Raw genomic sequence first — 19,319 nt, forward strand, 5'->3', positions numbered from 1 at the left:
ACACAGCCACTGTTGCTACCCCCCAGGTCCTCCCAAGATTTTCTTCTGGTCATTAGACATACCTTTTATTCTGCACCCATATAAGCACCTTGTTCTAAATAGTCCAGTTACCCAGGCTTACACAGACTTGAGTTCTTACCAGGTTTCATCGTCTAGATAAACATTATGATGTTCTATATTTAAACATAAACATGCTTCCACATCTCTGATGGCTTTTAAGACTACTTTCACAGCTACATCGTCCTGTCTTCAAAAACCAGACTTTCAAACTAAGCTACAACTCTTAAACAAATTGTTCTAGTTTTTCCACTAATAGGTACATTATTAGTACAGATATGTATTTAGGATTTTGTTTTATCTTGTTGTCCTTCTTTTACATTCTTTTCTTACGTTAAGTAATGTGATCTAGGATTACCGGGCAAGAAAAATATTTTATACTTTAAAACATAAGAAGGCCTGCCCATGAAAGAAAAATAAGAGAGTCCGTGCTGCTGAATTCAGCGGACCCACTCTCAAGATACCTTTACTGGGAGATCTCCCCAACACTCACAATAAATTTTGTATTCTAAGTGAGATAATGGTACAATTAGGTAAGAGAGTTCAATTTTAAAGTGTTCTGAAGTATTTAAAATGGAAGCATCAATGTTTGGAGCTTCCTTTGGTGTGCTTATACACAAACCTTAGAGACAGATGGTTGAGCAGACAGAAAACAGAGCAAATAATTCATGTATATGATAAAACTTCAGGAACTTTTTGGGGGAGGTGGGTGAGAAAGAGCAGGAACAATCCACTAACTAAAAAATAACAACAACAACAAAAACCTGAAAGGTACACAGATTTAAAAAAAATGGTTAATAAAAATCTGTAACCTTATTTGGTTAGTCTTTCCTCTTAACATAATCCAACACCTCAAGAATTTGATATCCACACTGGGAGGAGCGGGAAATTGATGAACTCCTCTTTCATGTGAAAGAAGGAAAAGTCTTTTAAACCATGACTCAAAAATCCATGCTTAATAAAAGGATCTCTGGCATGATAGAAAGTGAAATGCTAAATGGATGGTAAATCTGACTATCTTAAAAGAAATTTCTCAGCTACGTAGTGGTAGCACACTCCTTTAATCCCAGCACTTAGGAGGTAGAGACAGGTAGATCTCTGAATTCGAGGTCAGCCTGGTCCACAGAGAGAATTCCAGAAAAGCCAGGGGTACACAGAGAAACCCTGTCTCAAACAAAAAACAAAAACAAAAAGAATTTAAAAAAAAAATCTTTTAAAATGCCTCCCTGGTTAAGAACTGACAAATATACAAGCACGCAAATAAAAATACCCAACAAACAAAGACCAAAGAACTGAAAAACTAGAAGAAAATACAATTTGCAAGTACAAAGGGCTCCTTAACTGAGGTTAAAAAGGAAACCACAGTGAGCTGGAGAGATGGCTCAGCAGTCAAACGTACTTAGTGTTCTTGCAGGGGACCTAAATTCCATTCCAGCACCTACATTTGGTGGTTTCTAACTGCCTGTAACTCCAGTTTGAGGTGATCAACACCCTCTTCTAGTTTCCTCAGACACCTATATGTACATGGCGCATATAAACTCACACAGGCACACACACAGACACATCAAACAGGAAGAAAAGTGTGAAACCATAGGAAATGGGAAAGGCAGAGGAGAGAAGTGAAAGGAAAGGAGACGATTCTGAAATATGTGTGTGGGAGGGGTGGGGGGGTTCAACCTGGGCCAGTGAGACAACTCAACAGTAAAGAGCTTGAAGAAAATCAAAGTTCGATTCCTAGCACCCATGTCAAAAGGCTCACAGCTACCCATGACACCAGCTCCAGGGGACTCTAAGCTTCTGACCTCAACAGGCACCTACACTCATGTGCACATATTCATACACAAACCTACATACATACACATAACTTAAAAAATCTTTTTAAAATGTTCAGCCTTATAAAAAGATAGTAAAATTCCATAAAATAAGAGTACAACACTACATGCTTTTGCTAAGGCTATGGTAAAACATATTATCACAGAGTAATGCACATAAATTCACATAGGCACACACATACACATTTAAAAAAGCACAGGAAATGGGAAAGACAGAAGAGCTGAAAGAGAGAGAGAAAAGAGAGGGAGGGGAGATGGGAAGAGAGGAAACAAGAGAGAATGTGTAATAGACATAGACACACTCCTTTCTGGGGGTAACTTGGTAATATCAGCTACTTTTGACCCAGCAGTCTAGTATCCCTTCTGGGATACTGTGGTAGTTTAAATATAACTGGGCCCCATAATCTCATAGGGAGTGGCACTATTAGGAGGTGTGGCCTTGTTGGAGGAAGTACATCACTGTGGGGGCGGACTTTGAGGTTTCCTATACTCAGGATACCATTCACTGTTTCAGTCAATTTCCCCTTGCCAACAAGACGTAGGACTCTCAGTGACCACCTGCATGCATGCTGTCATGCTCCTGCCATGATGATAATGAACTGAACCTCTGAAACTGTAAGCGAGCCACCCCAATTAAATGTTTTTCTTTATAAGAGTTGCCATGGTCATGGTGTTTCTTCACAGCAATGAAAACCCTAACTAAGACAGATATCATTCAGATGTACTCCCAACAATACACATAATAAGGCTTACTTACTATATATGGTTTGTAACTGCCAACTACTGAAATCAACCTACTGAAATCTCTCTATGGAGAGCTGACCATGGAATAAATTTTGGGACAACTGCAGAATATTGTGCTAGAAAAATAAGACATGAGGATGTCTCTAGAAATAGCTCTAGGATCTGGTGTGGGGGATTTCTTAGGGGAAAAAAAAAAAGGAGAAGAGTGGCTGTAATGTCAAGAAAAGAAGATGCCATAAGAATATGTGCATGCATCTGGTCCTTAGGACAGAAAGAAAATGACAAAGAAAAATGGGGATTAATGAGATTAGTTATCTGTAGGATGTGAATGGAAACAGAATAGAAAGAACAAAAGAACAGTAGGTGGAGGACAATACTTCCCTGGGCATATCTGTCTGCACAGGTTTGTATTGGAACCATGTGAATGCATGTTAGTGTTTCACATACACAAGGGAAGAAGGGGGGGGGATACAGCTCCATAAAGATAATAGAAAACCCTAAAAAGGAATACCAACAAAAAAAAATAGTGAACCAAACCAACCACACTAAAAAATGAGAGTGGAAGAAAAAAATTTAACCTGCAACTTTTGAACATAGCATTTGAACTACCTATCCATCATTGGGGTTAGACACACAAATACTTTAAGCAAGTACTAAACTCTCTGCTTCTCACATACCTGAAGACTGAGCAATTAAATAGCTATTTGTAAATAAGGGGTACCAGGCTTCACACTGTAGCCTGGGGAAGGGGGGTCCAGCGCCCTCTTCTGGCCTCTAAAAGTGCACACACGTGTGCACATACACTCAGACAGACACACACATAAGTTTTTCTCTTTAAGTTATAATGGTACATGTGATAATAGTACAATTAGGTAAGAGAGTTCATTTTTAGAATGTTCTGAAATATTTGAAATGGAAGCATCAATGTTTGTAGCTTCCTTTGGTGTGCTTATACACAAACCTTAGAGACAGATGGTTGAGCAGACGAAAGCAGAGCAAATTATTAAAAACTGCTGAATCTAGAAAATAGTGTCAAAATGTTCAATGTCTTAATTTTTCAACTCTTCTTTATGTTTAAAATAAAATAAAATATGTTTTATAATAAGTATCAGGAGGAAAACAGCAGAAGAACCTGAGGTTGAAGATTCCTGGGGTCACTTCTTCCATCTAGTTGGATACTGGATGCTAGATGAACACAGGTAGAAGCTGGCTGGCTTGGTCCCATCACATCAGGTGATGAAGAACATCAGTGACCACCGAGTCTTCAGGCAAATCTTTCTTAAATGAAACATGTCTAAAGTTAAACACCAGATTAAGCAACCCACAATCCCACGCTTATATAGCAGCACTCCAGAGTGAATCCACAGTCACCTCATGCAAGAATGACTGCTTAGAAACAGGTCTGTTTTATATTAATAAAAGGAACCACTTTTGAAATTCTCATTTTCAAAAGAACAGGGAGCTACTATTTCCATGATAATCCCTCCGGCCATTTTCATTTCAGATCCCAAGGGTCTACAGTAAGACATTACTTCTATTATGCTAAACTATTGTTGTGACCAGATAGTTTCATATGCATGCTCTACACACGTAAATCCTAATGACTCATCAAAAGAGCAGAATGTATTCCTCCATGACATAACTCAGATAAAGTTCTGAGCGATTCTAAATAGAGCTGGGATTTAGCCAGATGAATGGGCTCTCTGTGTTTAGCTCCCTCATTATCTGCACCCTATATACATTCTCAGTGAGCCCACAGCTACTGAAGAATCTAAGAAGGTATAAAAACCCCACCCTCATCCTTCTTTCTATTCTGAAGAGTCTTAATATACTTGAATGGTCTTGTCACTCAAGGGTTAGCCAAGTCCTCACACACAGTTATTTACCTATTTCAAGGTCTGTGCCTCAGCTTTCCAGCTAGACAAGGCTCCTTGAGACTCGAGGGCCTTGACACTCTTTATTTCCCACAATCAGTACTTGAACATAGTCAACAATTTAACTCAACATGGTCGTATTGAACAATTTTCTGAGAAACTCTAAGTTTGAAATACACTGGAGAATTTGTTCTCTCAAAAAAATCCTATAGTAGTAAGTCAACTGGGAAATTCAAGGTGAAGAGGAAAAAAACCTAGCTTAAATTTTTAAAAAATAAATCTGAAGTTTACAGACCGGCTCCTCTTAAAGGCAGATGCATTTGTAGGAACGTAAAGATAACTGTACATGATTCCCTGTTTCTAAGACTACAGAGATATGATCCAAGAGGCAGACGGAAGGCACATGAGCAAGGCAATGCCAACTGGCCTGCTGGCGCTACAGGACTGAGCTGAAGCCACAGAAGAAGCTGCAGAGCTGGGACTGTACACCTCGACAATCACACACACATTCATGCACAAGTCCGGGGACACCCACCCCACACCATTCCCTATACAAAGTCCTGGGATAGCCCTCTCCTTGTGATGCATTCCCAGTCTTTCCAGGAGTCTCCCAGTTAGTTTCCCTGCACACCCCCTGAGTGACAGTGCCACAAAGTATCTCTCCAGAAACCCTAAGGTCCCTAAACTAACCTGTTCCTTCACTTATACCCAAGACAAGCTTCCCCAACCTCTTCCCTCCCAGAATCCCAGGACGATTTCCAATTTGCTTTCTGCATAGCTATTGGAAGGTGCCCCTCAATCCACCCTCCCTCCTCTCTCCTAAATCATTCGCTCTCACTCTAGCTTCATGGGCTACTCCTGTGGCTCTGCCCCCATTCCCCTGCAGAATATCTCTGAAATGGCCAGGGCCTGTTTCCTCCCTTGAAACTGAGGGCACAGGTGTTCTCACTGCCGATACTCCAGGGATATTCTCATAGGTTATTTCCTCCCCCACAGACCTTGGACTGCCCCACATCCTGGCACCAAGCTCACGGGAATAAGACATCCCCACAGTCTGGCCCCTCCCTGAAAGTCCCAGGATCCCTCTACTCCCTGTTTCCTCCCCTGATGCCCTTCTTCCCTCAGTGGACTGTCTCCTAACCACTGTCAGGTCAGAGACACCTCCATTGGCCTCCTCTCCGGGGGAGCCAGTCACCCACACTGCAGCAGGTACACCTCCAACCACGGGAACCCCAGCAGCTGCAAGCATCCCCTGATGAAGTGCTGCTCTCACGACCTCAGGAACTGTCCCACACTGTCTCCTCCACAGATCAGAGACACTGTCAGAGCCTGCTTCCATCTCAAGTTTAGGAACTCTGGCAGCAGTGGACAAATCAGTTCTGAGTCTTCTTTGCCATGCCCCCGAGCTTTCTCCACAGGCACTATCCACTACCCTGTAAGGCCCAAAGAGCCCAGAAGCTGGGGGCTCTCCCACAGCTGTGGCAATTCTAGTAGCTACAGGCATCGAGGCAGACTGTCTTCTTTGTAAACCCTCAGCTAGTGTCTCATCCCCCATGGCCTCAGGGAGCCCGACAGTCACAGATATCCCTGTAGGTGCCTTGCCTTCCACTGACTCTGAGACTCTCCTAGAGTTAATATACTCCCACACAGAACTAGATGTCCTGGAAGCCATGCCCACACCAGCAGGGGATACCTCCGCAGTCACAGGTATACCTACACTCCTCCCTGACAAGCCTAAGAAACCTCTGGAACCAGCCTCTGTCTCCAGAGAACCAGGTATCTCAGGAGCCATAGGAACCCCAACAGCTTGTCTCCTTCCCCATAAACCTGAGAGAGGCCCAGACTCAGCATCCTCCACTACAGAGAAGCACTCCTCAGGAGCCACAGGCCTCCCAAAGGCAGCATGAGCCCTTTCTCGCAGGTTCAAGGCATCTGCAGAGCTGCTCTCCTGACACACCCACAAGGCATCAGGTATACCCAGAGTTGAGGGTACTCTTTCTGGGGCACACGTGTGTTTTGGCATCACAACAGCCCGTCCCCTCCCACAAGGACACAAGAGAGCTCCACAACTGTCACCCTGATCCATAGCCCCGGCTACCCCTAAAGCTGCAGGCCCCTGAGCCTCTTGCTCTCTCATGACCTGCTCTCTTTCCCACAGGCTTAGGAGACTCCCACCGTGTGTCTCTTCCATAACTGGCCCTGGTAATGCCTCAGCCAGAGGAGTCCCCAGAGCTGGCTGCCTCTCCCACAGGCCTGAAACATCATAGCTGGTTTCTTCTCCCCTGTCTCCTGACAGCACCACAGTCTGCAAGCCTGGCAGCTGGCCTGTTCCCCATAGTCCTGGAACACTCGCATCATCTGCCTCCTTGCCCAAAGCTCTGGGTGCTCCCATTGCCTGTTCTATACCCCACAGGCCCTGGGCACCTCGAGAACCTGCCTCTTGCTCCTCAGAAGCAGACAGCTCTGCAGCCTGTGCAGCTCCCCAGGACCCTGGGTCACCTCCACATCTAGCTCCCTCTACTCTAGCACAAGGCACTCCTACAGACTGCCCCATGGCCCTGAGGCCAGGAATACCCCTAGAACCTTTATCCTCCATCTCTTGTCTTCTTTGCCACAACCCTGTGGCTCCCTGGGAGGAAATTTCATCTTCCACGGTCCTGGGTAAGACCATCAAGGCATCAGGGGGCCCTACAATTTGCCCTCTTCCCCATAACATAGGCCCATATACAGCTTCTTCTGCTAGAGCCCCAGAAACCTGCACAGACTGCCCTCCCTGTTGTACGCCTCCACATTCCATCACATCTCCAGCTCTGGACGTTTTCACAGCCTCAGACCATTCTATGGCCACAGGCACCCCCACAGTCTGTCTGTCTTTCCAAGGGCCCGAGGCAGCACTGCCTATCTTCTCCACTACTCCAGGTCCACCCACAGCAGTAGGCGGCTTTCCAGCTTGTCCCTGCCTACAGAAGATGGAGGGTCTCTCACAACCTGCCCCTATTCCCCTAGCTGAGGGTAGTCCTGAGGCGCGAGGGAATGCCCTGGTATGTCCTCTCACCCAGGGTCCTGTGACACCATCTCGGCTGGTCTCTATCCAGGAAGCTCTCCCAGGAACACCCTTTTCGACTAGCCACTCTCCTGCAGGAACAGGATGGAGTTCCACTCTGCTTCCTTCCCAGCATCCTGAAGCTACCCTCATAGCCTGTACCTTCAACCACAGTTCCAGGATGCTCTCGTGGCCAAGTGTTCCTGGTCGACCTTTTCTCTCACAGCTTGGTGGACTACTATCTTCTGGCTCCTCCTGCCCAGATCTAGTCACCCACACAGACCCAGCAGGCCCAATCACCTCTGGCTCGCCCACAGCCCCGTTCACCCACACTGCTCCGGGGTTCATTGCTGCCTCAACCGAGCCTGCAGTCCTAGGTGTCCCAAAGGCCTTGTTCACCCCAGGGGGTACTGCGGGCTCCATAGCTCGTCTCATCCCTAAAGGCGGCCGACCATCCTGCAACCTCCCCATGCTAGCGGAGCGCATCCGCCGTACTGAAGACCTCGCCCAGCGCCTTCCTCCATAGCCTCGGGACATCCTTGCACCCCACCTCCTTGCCCACAGGGGCCGAACACCCCGCCGCGACCTGCCGGCCACCACATTTCGAGCCGGCATCTTTGCTGCTAGAGTACAGCCGCGCCGCTCCAGCAAGGGCCCCGTGGCCCACCGCCGGGTTCGCAGCTCCGGGACAATTCCTTTCCCCAACGCAACCTCGGGCACGCTGCCTTTGCACCTGTTCCCCTAGACAGCATGCCCCGCACACGCACTCACAACACTCGGGTCCGGCCCTCGCCGCCTTTCTGCCTCCTAGCTCTCTCCGTACCCCCGCCCAGTCCCGGACGCCGCCCCGCGTCCCGGCCCCCCTAAAGCCTGACAAATGGAAAGGTAATTGGAGGGGCGGAGCTAGAAGACAAGCCGGGGCAAGGACTCCTCTCGCTTGTCCCCTCTGCCTAACGCAGCTTCCCACAATTCCCCCAGCCTCCGGCCCGAGCCCACCTGGCCTAGGCGAGGCGCAGCGACCCGGAGATGGACAGGCAACCAGAAGCTAGGCCTCGCTTCCGGCCTCTCACCCAGTCGCCATGGCAACAGGCGTGGGGCCGCTTGGGAACCGTTGAGCTTCCTGAGCCATCTGAGGAGCAAGGTATTGTACTGCAACGAATTTTGTGCTTACTGTACATGAGGCCAGGATGGGGACCAGACCAGGTCAGAAGTCTAGATGTCAGAAGGGAGCTGGCGCCAAAAAGAAACTCCAGCAGATCAAAACGACTGTTCTGCCGAATCATGGCCATCCGAGGCTCCCGTAGCATGATGCAGCTCCAGTGGTACCTCCCACCCGGAAACTTGTTCACGCCCTCCTTGGGCCCCGCCTTGAGATGGCAGGATCCCAGAGCGCCTCCCAGGCAACTCTCGAGACTGAACCGATGGCCACCTACAAGGAAGTGAGCGTGTCCGGCTTCGAGGAGTTCGACCAGGCTGTAAAGGAGCACCAGGGCAAGACCATTTTTGCCTACTTCAGCGGTTCTAAGGATGCCGAAGGGAAGAGCTGGTGTCCGGACTGCGTGGAAGGTGAGACTGGGGCTGGGGGTTGCTGCACTGCATTAAGTGTTGGGAAGAAGGCCCCGACTAACGCCAGAAAGTGTGATCATAGGGGCAAAGATGAAATCTTAGTTCCGTAGACCTGTAGAAGAGTATGAACTGTCCCCTTGTCTCCCATTAGGTCTTTATTCGCTCCACCCAAGCGTGGCCCTCATTTTTATCGTGAACTCAGATTTGGAACCTGATTTTTTAAAATTCTCGGTCCCAAATGATTAGTGTCCTACAGGACTCATGAGTTGGTCGTTACATTAGCAAGTACTTATGCTTTATGATGTTCTGCGTGTGTGTCTTAGGACAGTCAGGACTAGGACTTAGTGATTCTCCAGTCCAGAAAAGAACACATGACTTTAACATCCTCATTCTTACTGGAGGTTAGTCTACGAAGACTGGGGAGAGGGGAAGGGAAGGGGGGGCAGGGCACGAGCTATCGCAGTTGATGTGTAATTACTTTAACTTTTTAAAAAAAGCTGAGCCAGTCGTTCGAGAGGGGCTGAAGCATGTTACGGAAGACTGCGTGTTCATCTACTGCCAAGTAGGAGACAGATCTTAGTAAGTAATCATGTATACCACCATGTAAACATCTCCAGACATGGACTAGTTCTTAAAAACTTGGGTGGAAAGGACCTCAGGTATTTGCTCAGGCTCTGTGTTTTAGGTAATGTCGGATAAGCCAAACAATTAGAATTACTGAATTCAAATTTAATGCTTATGTTCAGCCACATAGTATAATTGAATTTGGTCTGGAATAAGTTCAGAACGCTATTGACTTTACATTTGTATTTTATCTTACCCACACTTTAAATGTAAACTTTGTAGAGGGTGATACTAAGTTACAGTCCTTAAAATGCTTAAACTCTACCAAAAGCAATGATTACTAATACACTACATATAGATTCCTGGCTGAGTAAAGTGTAATAAACCAAGTAGTAATTTTCATGATCCCTTCCTTTTGGAATAGCTGGAAAGACCCAAATAATGACTTCAGACAAAAACTGAAATTAACCGCAGTGCCTACACTACTTAAATATGGAACGGTGAGTATCTATCTACCTTTATGTCGTGGCTATGATGTCGTTAAGGCTCAAGTTGTTTTAGATTCATGTTTGGAGAAAGTCTAACATTTAACTCCCAACATCACACTGTTGTTCAGAGTTCATCAGAAGCACACGTTGGTGCCCATTCCCCTGCTAGTCCCAATTAACTATTAAGAATGAAAAAGATAGTGGTTAGGGAGCATATTCCAGCTGCCTTTAAGATTCTTTGTTCAGCAGAGTGCTGACTCATTCCTGAAAGCACCCGTGCCAATGTTTTCTAACTCTGTTTTTGAGGTTTAAGAGGGCTCCCCCTTTATTTCAGAGTCAAGGGAAGGAGATGGCACTGGGCTTGCCATCTCTTGTTTCCAGTCTATGGGGCTTCCTGGTAAGGAATTTTAAGGCCCTTCAGGCCAAGTATTTTAATGATTCATCTTAAGTATCTTAACTACTTCATAAAGCTTGTTGTAACTAGCTAATAGTTCCATTAGTTTTGTTGTTTTTTTGTGACAGGGTTTCTTTGTGTAGCCCCAGCTGTTCTATAGCTCAGTCTGTAGACCACGCTGTTCTCAAACTCACAGAGATCTGCCTGTCTCTGCCTCTTGAGTGCTGGGATTAAAGGTGTGCACCAACAGGCTTGGCTAGCTGATGGTTTCTGATGACAATATTTCTATGTTCAAAATGTCCTTCAAAGTAGAATTCACTCCACCCCTAATAACATTTCATAGCAGTGGTTAAAACTCAACCATTCTTTTTTTACAGCCTCAAAAACTTGTGGAATCTGAGTGCCTTCAGGCCAACCTCCTGGAAATGATATTCACTGAAGATTAAGATTTGATGATAGCACTGGGTGGTGACAGAGCCCACTTTTGATCCCAGCATTTGGGAGGCAGAGACCGGTAGATTGGTGAGCTCAAGGGCCAGCCTGGTCTAAATGGCTAGTTCCAGGACAGCCAGAGCTACACAGAGAGACCCTGTCTCAAAAAAAAAAAAACAAAAACAAAAAAACAAACTGATGATCACAATTGTGTCTTGATTTCCTGGTTTGCTTAAAAGAATTGATTGAATTGATCAGTGTATGTTTAAACAATAAAGAATTAAAACACGAATCTCCAGTTAGCTTTGTAACACATGGCTATCTAAAAGATTTGAGTTAAATAGGTCTTCAGTATGTCAGTAGTAGCTCAGAGGATATACTGAAGATAAAAAGTAACTAACTCCCAAAAAATCTGCAGCTGTTAGGATCTGTTACTTTAAATTCTGTGTATTTGCAAAACCATTTTGTGCCTTTGAAATGCAGAACTTCACTAAAACCATTTAGGGAAGACACTTGGAAGAATGTATATGCTTAATTCAGGCAGTTTTGTTTCACAATTGTCTAAAATGTGATTCTCTTGGAGTGAGACAGGCTGGTTCTCTTAGCCACAGGCAAGTTACTGTCTAAATCTCAATTTCTTCAAAAAAGAATTGTGTCAAGCATAGTGATACACATGTTATTACTTTAGAGGCTAAAGCAATCAATCACAAATTAGAAGCAAGGGGTGGACTACATACAGGACCAGACTTTGTTGCAAATGAAAAGCCCAATTATTATTCTACAATTAGAAGAAGAATGTGGACTGCAGAGGTCTTTCAGTGATTAAGAGCACTCACTAGGAGATTCCCAGAACCCACGTGGCAGCTCAAAACTGTCTATAACTTCCAAGTCCAGGGGATCTGGACTATTCTGGCTTTTGAGAGAACCAGGCATGCAAGTGGTATAGACATACATTGTGTAGGTCATTCACACACACATAAAATAATTTTTTTAAAAAAGCAGCATGTGAGCCAGGCCTAGTTAGCTATCTTTAAGTCCAGTACTCTGGAGATTGAGGTAGAAGGATCACAGATTCCAAGGCAGCCTGGGCTACAAAGTGAGACCCTGACTCAGAGAAAAAATAAGGGCTAGAGAGATGGCTCGGTGGTTAACAGTACTTGCTGCTCTTGCAGAGGATTCAGGTTCAGTTCCTAGCACCACATAGTTAGCACCACATGGTGACTTCACGACCACCTTCAACTTCATGCCAGGGATCTGATGTTCTCTTCTACTGGCCACCTTGGGCACCAGGCACATCGTGGTGCACACACATGCAAACAATTCACACAGACACATAAGATAAAAATATTTTGAAACAGATTAAAAGAAGCTTTTTAAGGCAGTGCCTACTTGTGGTACTTAACGGATAAGTGCTAACTTTTTCAAAGAAAGGTATTTGAGGCTCATACCTTTAAGAACAAGAATCCAATTAGTCATTAACTACCAGTCTTTCCCTGCCACTAGAGGTCATCTATCTTAAAAAGCTGGGAGCAACTGAGTATGTCCTCTCCAGTAGAAAGGAATCTTCATGTAATTCCTGACTACAGTCTCCTCTCTCCTGAGATGGTTGGAGCAGCTGATCTCAGTACCCCTGTATGTTGCGCCCATGTTCTTAAACCGCTCTATAACACCCAACATTTACATTCTTATTCACTTGGTTCTATTAAATGCAACTGAAATTTACAAATCCCCAGAGAAATCAAAGTAGAACAATTCTGGTTTAACAAATAATCTATTAACAATATAAAGTTTGTGGCCAAAAATAATACTAACGGTTCTGAGTGCTACCATAACGAAGGTGGGCAGGAAGAACCATCTTTTATCGGTACTGTACATAGCAATACATTATATACATGTCCTAAGAGCCTGGTCTGTCCCAGCTCTTCATTTTCCTGCTGTGTTATTCTGTTGTTGCTGCTCTGCCAGTGCTTGCTGAAGACGCATCCGCTTGCGGGAATAGTGCTGCCAGTGTAGAATCTGCTGTTCATCAATGAATTTCGCACACTGAGCGTTCACCAGCTCCTTTCGAAAGTGTTCATACTGAAGCAGTTCTAGCATGTGTAAACACTGAGGGTACCTGGGTTTAAGTTTGTAAGTTAATTATCAACATAATTTAAGGCATCCAAGTTCAATTCAGATACTCCCCTAAAAATGATCTCAAGCCTACCATTTCTATTGATGTAGTGCCTCTGGCGATGTCACTCCCACCGTGTTATTTCAGAACATGAAAAATTAAAGTTCAAACACCTTAAGTAACTTGCCCAAGACCACACAACCCAGTAAACTGGTAAGCAGGATCAAAATTGGTAGATAAACTATACTCTTTTAGTTTAAGTGAGGAACATGAACACTTTTTAATTTATAAATTTTATTGCATTTATTATTTGTGTGGGAGGGAGAGTGAGCACGTGCCATGGGATACTTGTGGAGGTCACCATGAGAGTCCTAGGGATCAAACTCAACTCGTCAGGTTTGCAAGCAAGCACCTTTACCCACTGAGCTATCTCACTGGCTCTCACGCCTTTAATCCCAGCACTTGGGAGGCAGAGGCAGGCGGATCTCTGTGAGTTCGAGACCAGCCTGGTCTACAAGAGCTAGTTCCAGGACAGGCTCCACAGAGAAACCCTGTCTCGAAAAACCAAAAAAAAAAAAAAAAAAAAAGACTTTGAAAATAGTTATATGTTTAATAAATAGTTACTGGTTTTCCATTAGGAATCATAAAAGGGTAACCTTATTTATATGAGTCAACTAACTCCACAAGAATCATATACATTACTGGGCACAGACCTGTACTCTCAGTACTCAGGAAACTTAAGAAAAGTAGACAGAATTTGAGGGCCATGTAGGGTTGTACTGAAAGATCTCTCCTCCAAAATAAAAATGATCACTAATGGGACAAACAAGACTTCACCTGACTCTGGATTATGACAAACCAAGAAGAACAAAGTAACAAAGTAGCAAGTCAGTGTTTGATCAGAGTGAGAAAGAAACAGTTTGAGTGAAAAAGGAGGGGAATAAAGGAGGGGAGAAAAAAGGGAGTAAAGGAGGAGAAAACAGGATGATAAAATGTAGCATATAAGGGCTAGACTGTAGCATATAAGGGCTAGACTGGATGCCACTCTAGAAACAGGAGACAATAGACAGAATCTATGGGATCTACAGACTACATAATAATGGGGTCTATAGACTACATAGTAGGCGAATATTAATGTTCTATCAAAGTGAAGATCCTGGCACTCATTCCAATGCAGCTTTTGTCTGCCCTTTAGAATTACTCAGAAAAGTCAAGACAAAGTGTAACTTTCTCTTTTCTTCCTCCTATCTCTCTGCCAAGCATGCCTTCCCTAACGTTTTGGGTGTCCATATTTTTTCTTTGCCTCCCTTCCCACCTTCAGCTTAGCTCAAGGGGCAAGGCTTTTTTTCCTTCTCCCTTCCATTCTCCCTCCTTTGAACAGCTGTTGAGATTTTACAGCTTGCCTGTCTGGGGTATTCTTCTTGTCAATGCTAATTAATTTGGTCCTGGAGCTTTTAAAAGCAGGAGGGAGGATGAGGAGGTGAGAAGAAAATGAGAAGGGGGTATGGGGTGGAGGGTAGGGATGGCTATGGCTCCACTGCAGAACACTGCTATGCTTCCTTTCCAGCAAAGGCTATTATTTATAGTCCAAATAAAGAGTTGTCTGTAACTGTAATAGCCCAGAATGCTCTACTCCCACTATACTAATTCTCTTTCATGGCACATCATAATTTAAAAGATTCAGTTCTGACTTTAAAGACAGCATTTAAACTTAAGTTCAGTTTCTTTGTATGTAAAATAATGTGACTGGCAAGAGAATGGCTTTAAGTAGCACTAAGTAACTGGAATTTAGGCAGTGATCATTTTCTCATTTATTTTATTTTTTGAGACAGGGTTTCTCTGTAGCTTTGGAGCCTGTCCTCGAACTAGCTCTTGTAGACCAGGCTGGCCTTGAACTCACAGAGATCTGCCTGCCTCAACCTCCCTTCCTCCCCAGTGCTGGGATTAAAGGCGTGCACCACGACCGCCTGGCGGCTTCCTCATCTATTTTGTAGAAAACAGTGTTCTTAAATACATTGGACTAAGGACTATGCATATTCTGAAAGGCTACAACACATTAACTCCAAGTCTACAGGATGAAATAGAAGAGTACAAATGGAAAGACCCACATTTTGATTTTTAAATGAACAGGACATAAACAGAGATGTCAAGTAACAGCATTCAGGCGGGTGGTGGTGGAAGCACACAACTTTAATCCCAGCACTCAGCAGGCAAATCTCTGTGAGTTCAAGGCCAGCCTGGTCTACAGAGTGAGGTCCAGGACAAGCTTCAAAACCCTGTCTTGAAAAACCAATAACAACAATAATAACAGCATTCAATTCATGGAAATAACTGGTGGATATTAATTGGTGAAAGCTTTCAGAAAGTCAACAGTTTGACTCCCAACCCTCTTCCACTCAAAAAAAGTAGTCATCCATGTTGAATTATCACAAAAAACAGAAATGTCATGTGGTCTGTGATACCCTGAGCACATTTGAAGGCTTATGTTTAGTTTGTTTTTAAATTTTTATTATTTTTATTTTATGTGAATGGGCATTTTGGTGCTTGTGTCTATGTATCATGTATGTATAGTGCTTTCAGAGTAAAAAGGCATCAGAACTTATGGAAGTGGAGTTTTGGATGGATGTGACCACCATTTCGTGCTAAGAACCAAACCTGGGTCCTCTACAAGAGCAGCAAGTGCTCTTAAACACTTAAGCCATCTCTCTAGCCACCCTCCCTCTCCCAGATTATTTTATTTTGAGCCAGGGTCTCACTATATAGCCCAGGTTTGCCTCAAATTCAGAGATTTCCCTCTGCTCCTTCCAAGTGCAGGGTTTAAAGTCATGTATCACTTTGCCTGACCTATGTTTAGTTTTTTGTTTTTTGTTTTGTTTTTTGTTGTTGTTGAACTGCCAGATAATCAAAGATTCCTGAGAACTCTGGCAAACGTGGCACTAAAAAACTGACTGAAAGCCGCTAAGAACCTATGTTTAAGAAAAACACTGCAGCTGCAGGCACTAGCTATTAGTAAGCAGGCCACATGCTGGAAGTATGGAAGAGACAGCAGCTTACCTGGGAAAAAGAGTTGGAATTCTTCCCAAGTTCCAAGAGTTGGAATTCTGTTCCATAAAACCTTCCCATCTTTAAATTTTGACAACCATTTTAAAAATCTAGAACCATGTGCAGATATAATAAAATTGCCCAAAAGGGGTTAATTTCCAACCTCTCTTGAATTTAAACATCTATAGCTTTTGTCTCCAAGAGGACATAGATGAACAGAAAAACAAGCAAACAAAAACAACAAATAGGTTAGAGCTACAAGGAAGTCTGTCTGATCACAATATAAGGAAGCTCTGGCTGTCAACCGAGTGAGCTGCCTCTAACAGTGACATATGCTCACTGGAGTATGGCTACTCACCAGCCAACAACACTGCTGGGGAGTCTGAACTTAAAGATGACTAAGACTTTGAATGCCCAGTCTGTAATCTGCTAGCACTAGCGTTATCATCTGCTAATAATAGTGTAAAGTCTTCCCTTCGGATTCCTGCAGGAACCAACAACTGCATCACGAAGGGCACATTGGAGTGCAGTCAGTTCTCAGGCAGCCCAGAATCAACTCAGAAAAGTGATTTTCCTCTAATTTTAAGATAGGGTCTGTCTATGTGGCCCTGACTGGCCTGAAACTTGTTACATAACCAGGTTGGTCTCGAACCCACAGAGATCAGCCTGCCTCTGCTTCCTGAGAGCTAGATTAAAAGGACATCAGGCTAAACTTCTGGATTTTTTGTTGTTCACCCCTTTGGAGGAGGGGGAGTTCAAGACAGGGTTTACCTGTGTAGCCCTGGCTGTCCTGGAAGCTTTGTTGACCAGTATGGACTTGAACTCAGAGATTCACCCACCTCTGCCTCCCAAATGTTGGGATTAAAGGTGTATACCAGTTTATTTTTCTTTTTTTAAGACAAAGCAGAAATGTGAGTTCAAGGTTTTGTTTTACCATTAAAAGGGGCAGTTGTGTGATTGTAATGTTTCTTATAGTTTAGTAAGTCCTATAATGAAACTGTCTATGAACAGCTTGATAGCGTCCGTGTTTGTTTTTTTACAGCGAGTTAATGTACACAATACATTTAGCACAGTGCTTGACACACAGGACACTATAAAGAAAGACAGTCTGAGATTCCCAGAAAATACTACTTCCTATGTGTTCATTTCAGCTTCTGGCTGTGCCGCTGCATTTTAGTACTTTATGGGTTGGTAAGATTAGAAACCACAGAGACAAGGGGGGTTAAATGACAAGGTTAGACAAGACCAAATCACATTAGAGCCTCAGCCTAAAACCAGTTAACTGGATTTTACCCTACATGAATACAAGTGGCACATCCTGATTTATATTACTAAGAGAGTAAGTTGGCTTCCACAGACAGCTGTCTGGCTTCGTTTGGTTTGAAGGGAGTGAGGTAAGAATGGTAGCAGAAACAAATGAGATTCCTCCAATAATCCAAGTTAGAGATGACAATGTCTTACGTTAACTAAAAGCAGAATGACTCAAAACAGTTTTCCATTCTGACACTGAGAAAACTGCTAAGTATCAGTATTTTGTATTTATAATAAAGTATACACAGATTTAAGATTATAAAAATTAAACTTACTTTAGATACTTGGCATATTCTGGTTCTTTCCAGTAAAGCAAGTACTTAAGGTAATTAACAAAAGCTTTGTCTTTGAAGTAACCTCTTTGGGCAAGAACTGAAAGGCATAAAGAAACAATCTGCATGTCAACCATTTGTTGGACCACTGTCTTGTCTTGTAATCTCTAATAAAGCAGCTCTTTTAACATCTCTACCATCAAATCACAAGGAATTAAAAAACACAAGTTCTTGTTTGCTCAGTTACTACCTACAGATCAGTGCAAGTAAAAATCCCATTCAAACGTATCAAAGTAAATATTCTTATGAATTACATCTCTTCTGTTAAAAATCATCAACAGCTAGCTACTCAACTTAATGATGTACTCAACTTACAATTAAGGTAATTTGGGTTGGCTAAACATTGCACAAATTCCAACTCCAACTGAAACCGAAGTCGATTTCCAGCATCATCTAGGAGATAAGACAGAAAAAAAAAACACCCAAAATAAAGTCAGGATACGAATGTTGATTTGTAGAAACAAAAATAAAAGTGAGATGGCTCAGCAGGTAAAGGTGCTTGCAGCAAAGTCAATCCCTAGAACCCACAGGGTAGCAGAAAGACTCCCACAAGTTGTCCTCTGACATGCACCGCATGTCGTATCAATTTATGAAAAACATTCAAAGTTCAAGAGAAACTTCTTTAGAAATCTAAGAGTGGAGCCTAATTTAAAATAAACCAAAACAAGCTGGGCGTGGTGGTGCACGCCTTTAATCCCAGCATTTGGGAGACAGATCGAGGCCAGCCTGGTGCACGACGCTAGTTCTAGTCCTGACAGTAGTAGATAGTGAGACCCTTTCTCCAGAACAAAACAAACACAATAAAGAAATTTTCTGGGGGGAGGGGGCAGTATTTGGGAGGAGGGGGAGGGAAATGGGAAACGGGGACAGGTGGAAATTTTAATTAAAAAACAAAATAATAAAAAAAAAATTCTCTAAAGTTAGTTGAGGAAAATAAATGGAATGGATATTTACCACCTGTAGGCCACTATGGAAGGTCGTTAACAGAGATAATAGCTGTGCCGCCCCATATATTAATGCGTTATAACCACTACTACTAACAGTGAGTACGTTAAGCAAAAACAAAGCGCCATATAGGAAGCAAGATGAAAAATGATTAAAGAGCGGAGCGAGGACGGTAATCCGTATTAGAACGATACCCAAGTTACCGACATCGAAAGCACGTTCACGAGAAAAGCTCCGAAGAGCAGACCAGCTGAAGGGCTCGGTCCTCTCCCTCAGCCCCACCCCGGCCCGGGAACCAAAGAGTGGGGGGTTTGAGCAGTCCGGGAGCAAAGATGTTCACACACGCCACAATCTGAGAGACAACACCGCCTTTCCCCATCGAAGGATGAGAGTTAAGCCTGAAAGACCGCGCGGGGAAACGGGAGAGGAGGTCGGGGCGGAGAACCGTTCCTTCGGTGAAGACTCGGGGCGCAGGGCTTAACGCACCTGTCTCCATAGCGACGGCCGCGGCCATAACCGGCAGAGAGCGGCAAACACAACTAGCCCAACAGATCCGCAGCCTCGAATGGTGAGGGAGGAGCC

The 19,319-nt window shown here is 44.0% G+C and overlaps 4 protein-coding genes across 11 annotated transcripts in view; 1 reads left to right on the top strand and 3 right to left on the bottom strand.

Moving 5' to 3' along the window:
• Kiaa0753 (KIAA0753 ortholog) overlaps positions 1-8,623 on the bottom strand; it is a 54,615-nt gene extending 45,992 nt beyond the window's left edge. For 3 of the 7 annotated variants that reach the window (XR_009057429.1, XR_009057428.1, XM_057775811.1), the window contains exons 1-2: positions 4,520-5,281; positions 3,766-3,911 (exon numbers count right to left, since the gene is read on the bottom strand). Coding sequence is in view for 5 of the 7 variants with exons in the window: in XM_057775811.1 (XP_057631794.1) it covers positions 3,766-3,858 (93 nt within the window). In the remaining 2 variants the exon portion in view is untranslated. Of the gene's footprint in view, positions 1-3,765; positions 3,912-4,519; positions 5,282-7,712; positions 7,761-8,317; positions 8,356-8,546 lie in introns of those variants that run through there. The other 4 variants (XM_057775812.1, XM_057775813.1, XM_057775816.1 and 1 more) reach the window with 4 other exon arrangements.
• On the bottom strand, positions 5,286-8,303 carry LOC130878053 (collagen alpha-1(I) chain). The gene has a single exon (XM_057775817.1). The coding sequence runs from the start codon at positions 8,163-8,165 to the stop codon at positions 5,286-5,288; it is 2,880 nt and encodes a 959-aa protein (XP_057631800.1). The 5' UTR covers positions 8,166-8,303.
• Positions 8,624-8,826: 203 nt separating the features above from the next.
• On the top strand, positions 8,827-11,256 carry Txndc17 (thioredoxin domain containing 17). 2 transcript variants are annotated; one of them, XM_057775818.1, is made up of 5 exons: positions 8,827-9,116; positions 9,440-9,517; positions 9,614-9,695; positions 10,105-10,180; positions 10,940-11,256. In XM_057775818.1, exons 1-5 carry the CDS (start codon positions 8,924-8,926, stop codon positions 11,006-11,008), a joined length of 498 nt encoding a protein of 165 aa, XP_057631801.1. In that variant the 5' UTR covers positions 8,827-8,923; the 3' UTR covers positions 11,009-11,256. The 2 variants fall into 2 exon arrangements, with proteins under 2 accessions (XP_057631801.1, XP_057631802.1); XM_057775819.1 differs by lacking the exon at positions 9,440-9,517 and having other exon boundaries at positions 8,892-9,116.
• Positions 11,257-12,002: 746 nt separating this feature from the next.
• Positions 12,003-19,306, bottom strand: Med31 (mediator complex subunit 31). Its single transcript, XM_057775820.1, has 4 exons — positions 19,224-19,306; positions 18,108-18,185; positions 17,736-17,832; positions 12,003-13,110 (listed from the first exon to the last, which is right to left on the bottom strand). Exons 1-4 carry the CDS (start codon positions 19,249-19,251, stop codon positions 12,918-12,920), a joined length of 396 nt encoding a protein of 131 aa, XP_057631803.1. The 5' UTR covers positions 19,252-19,306; the 3' UTR covers positions 12,003-12,917.
• Between the last annotated feature and the right edge of the window lie 13 nt (positions 19,307-19,319).

Source organism: Chionomys nivalis, chromosome 7 (assembly GCF_950005125.1).
Source record: "Chionomys nivalis chromosome 7, mChiNiv1.1, whole genome shotgun sequence".
NCBI lineage: Eukaryota > Metazoa > Chordata > Mammalia > Rodentia > Cricetidae > Chionomys > Chionomys nivalis.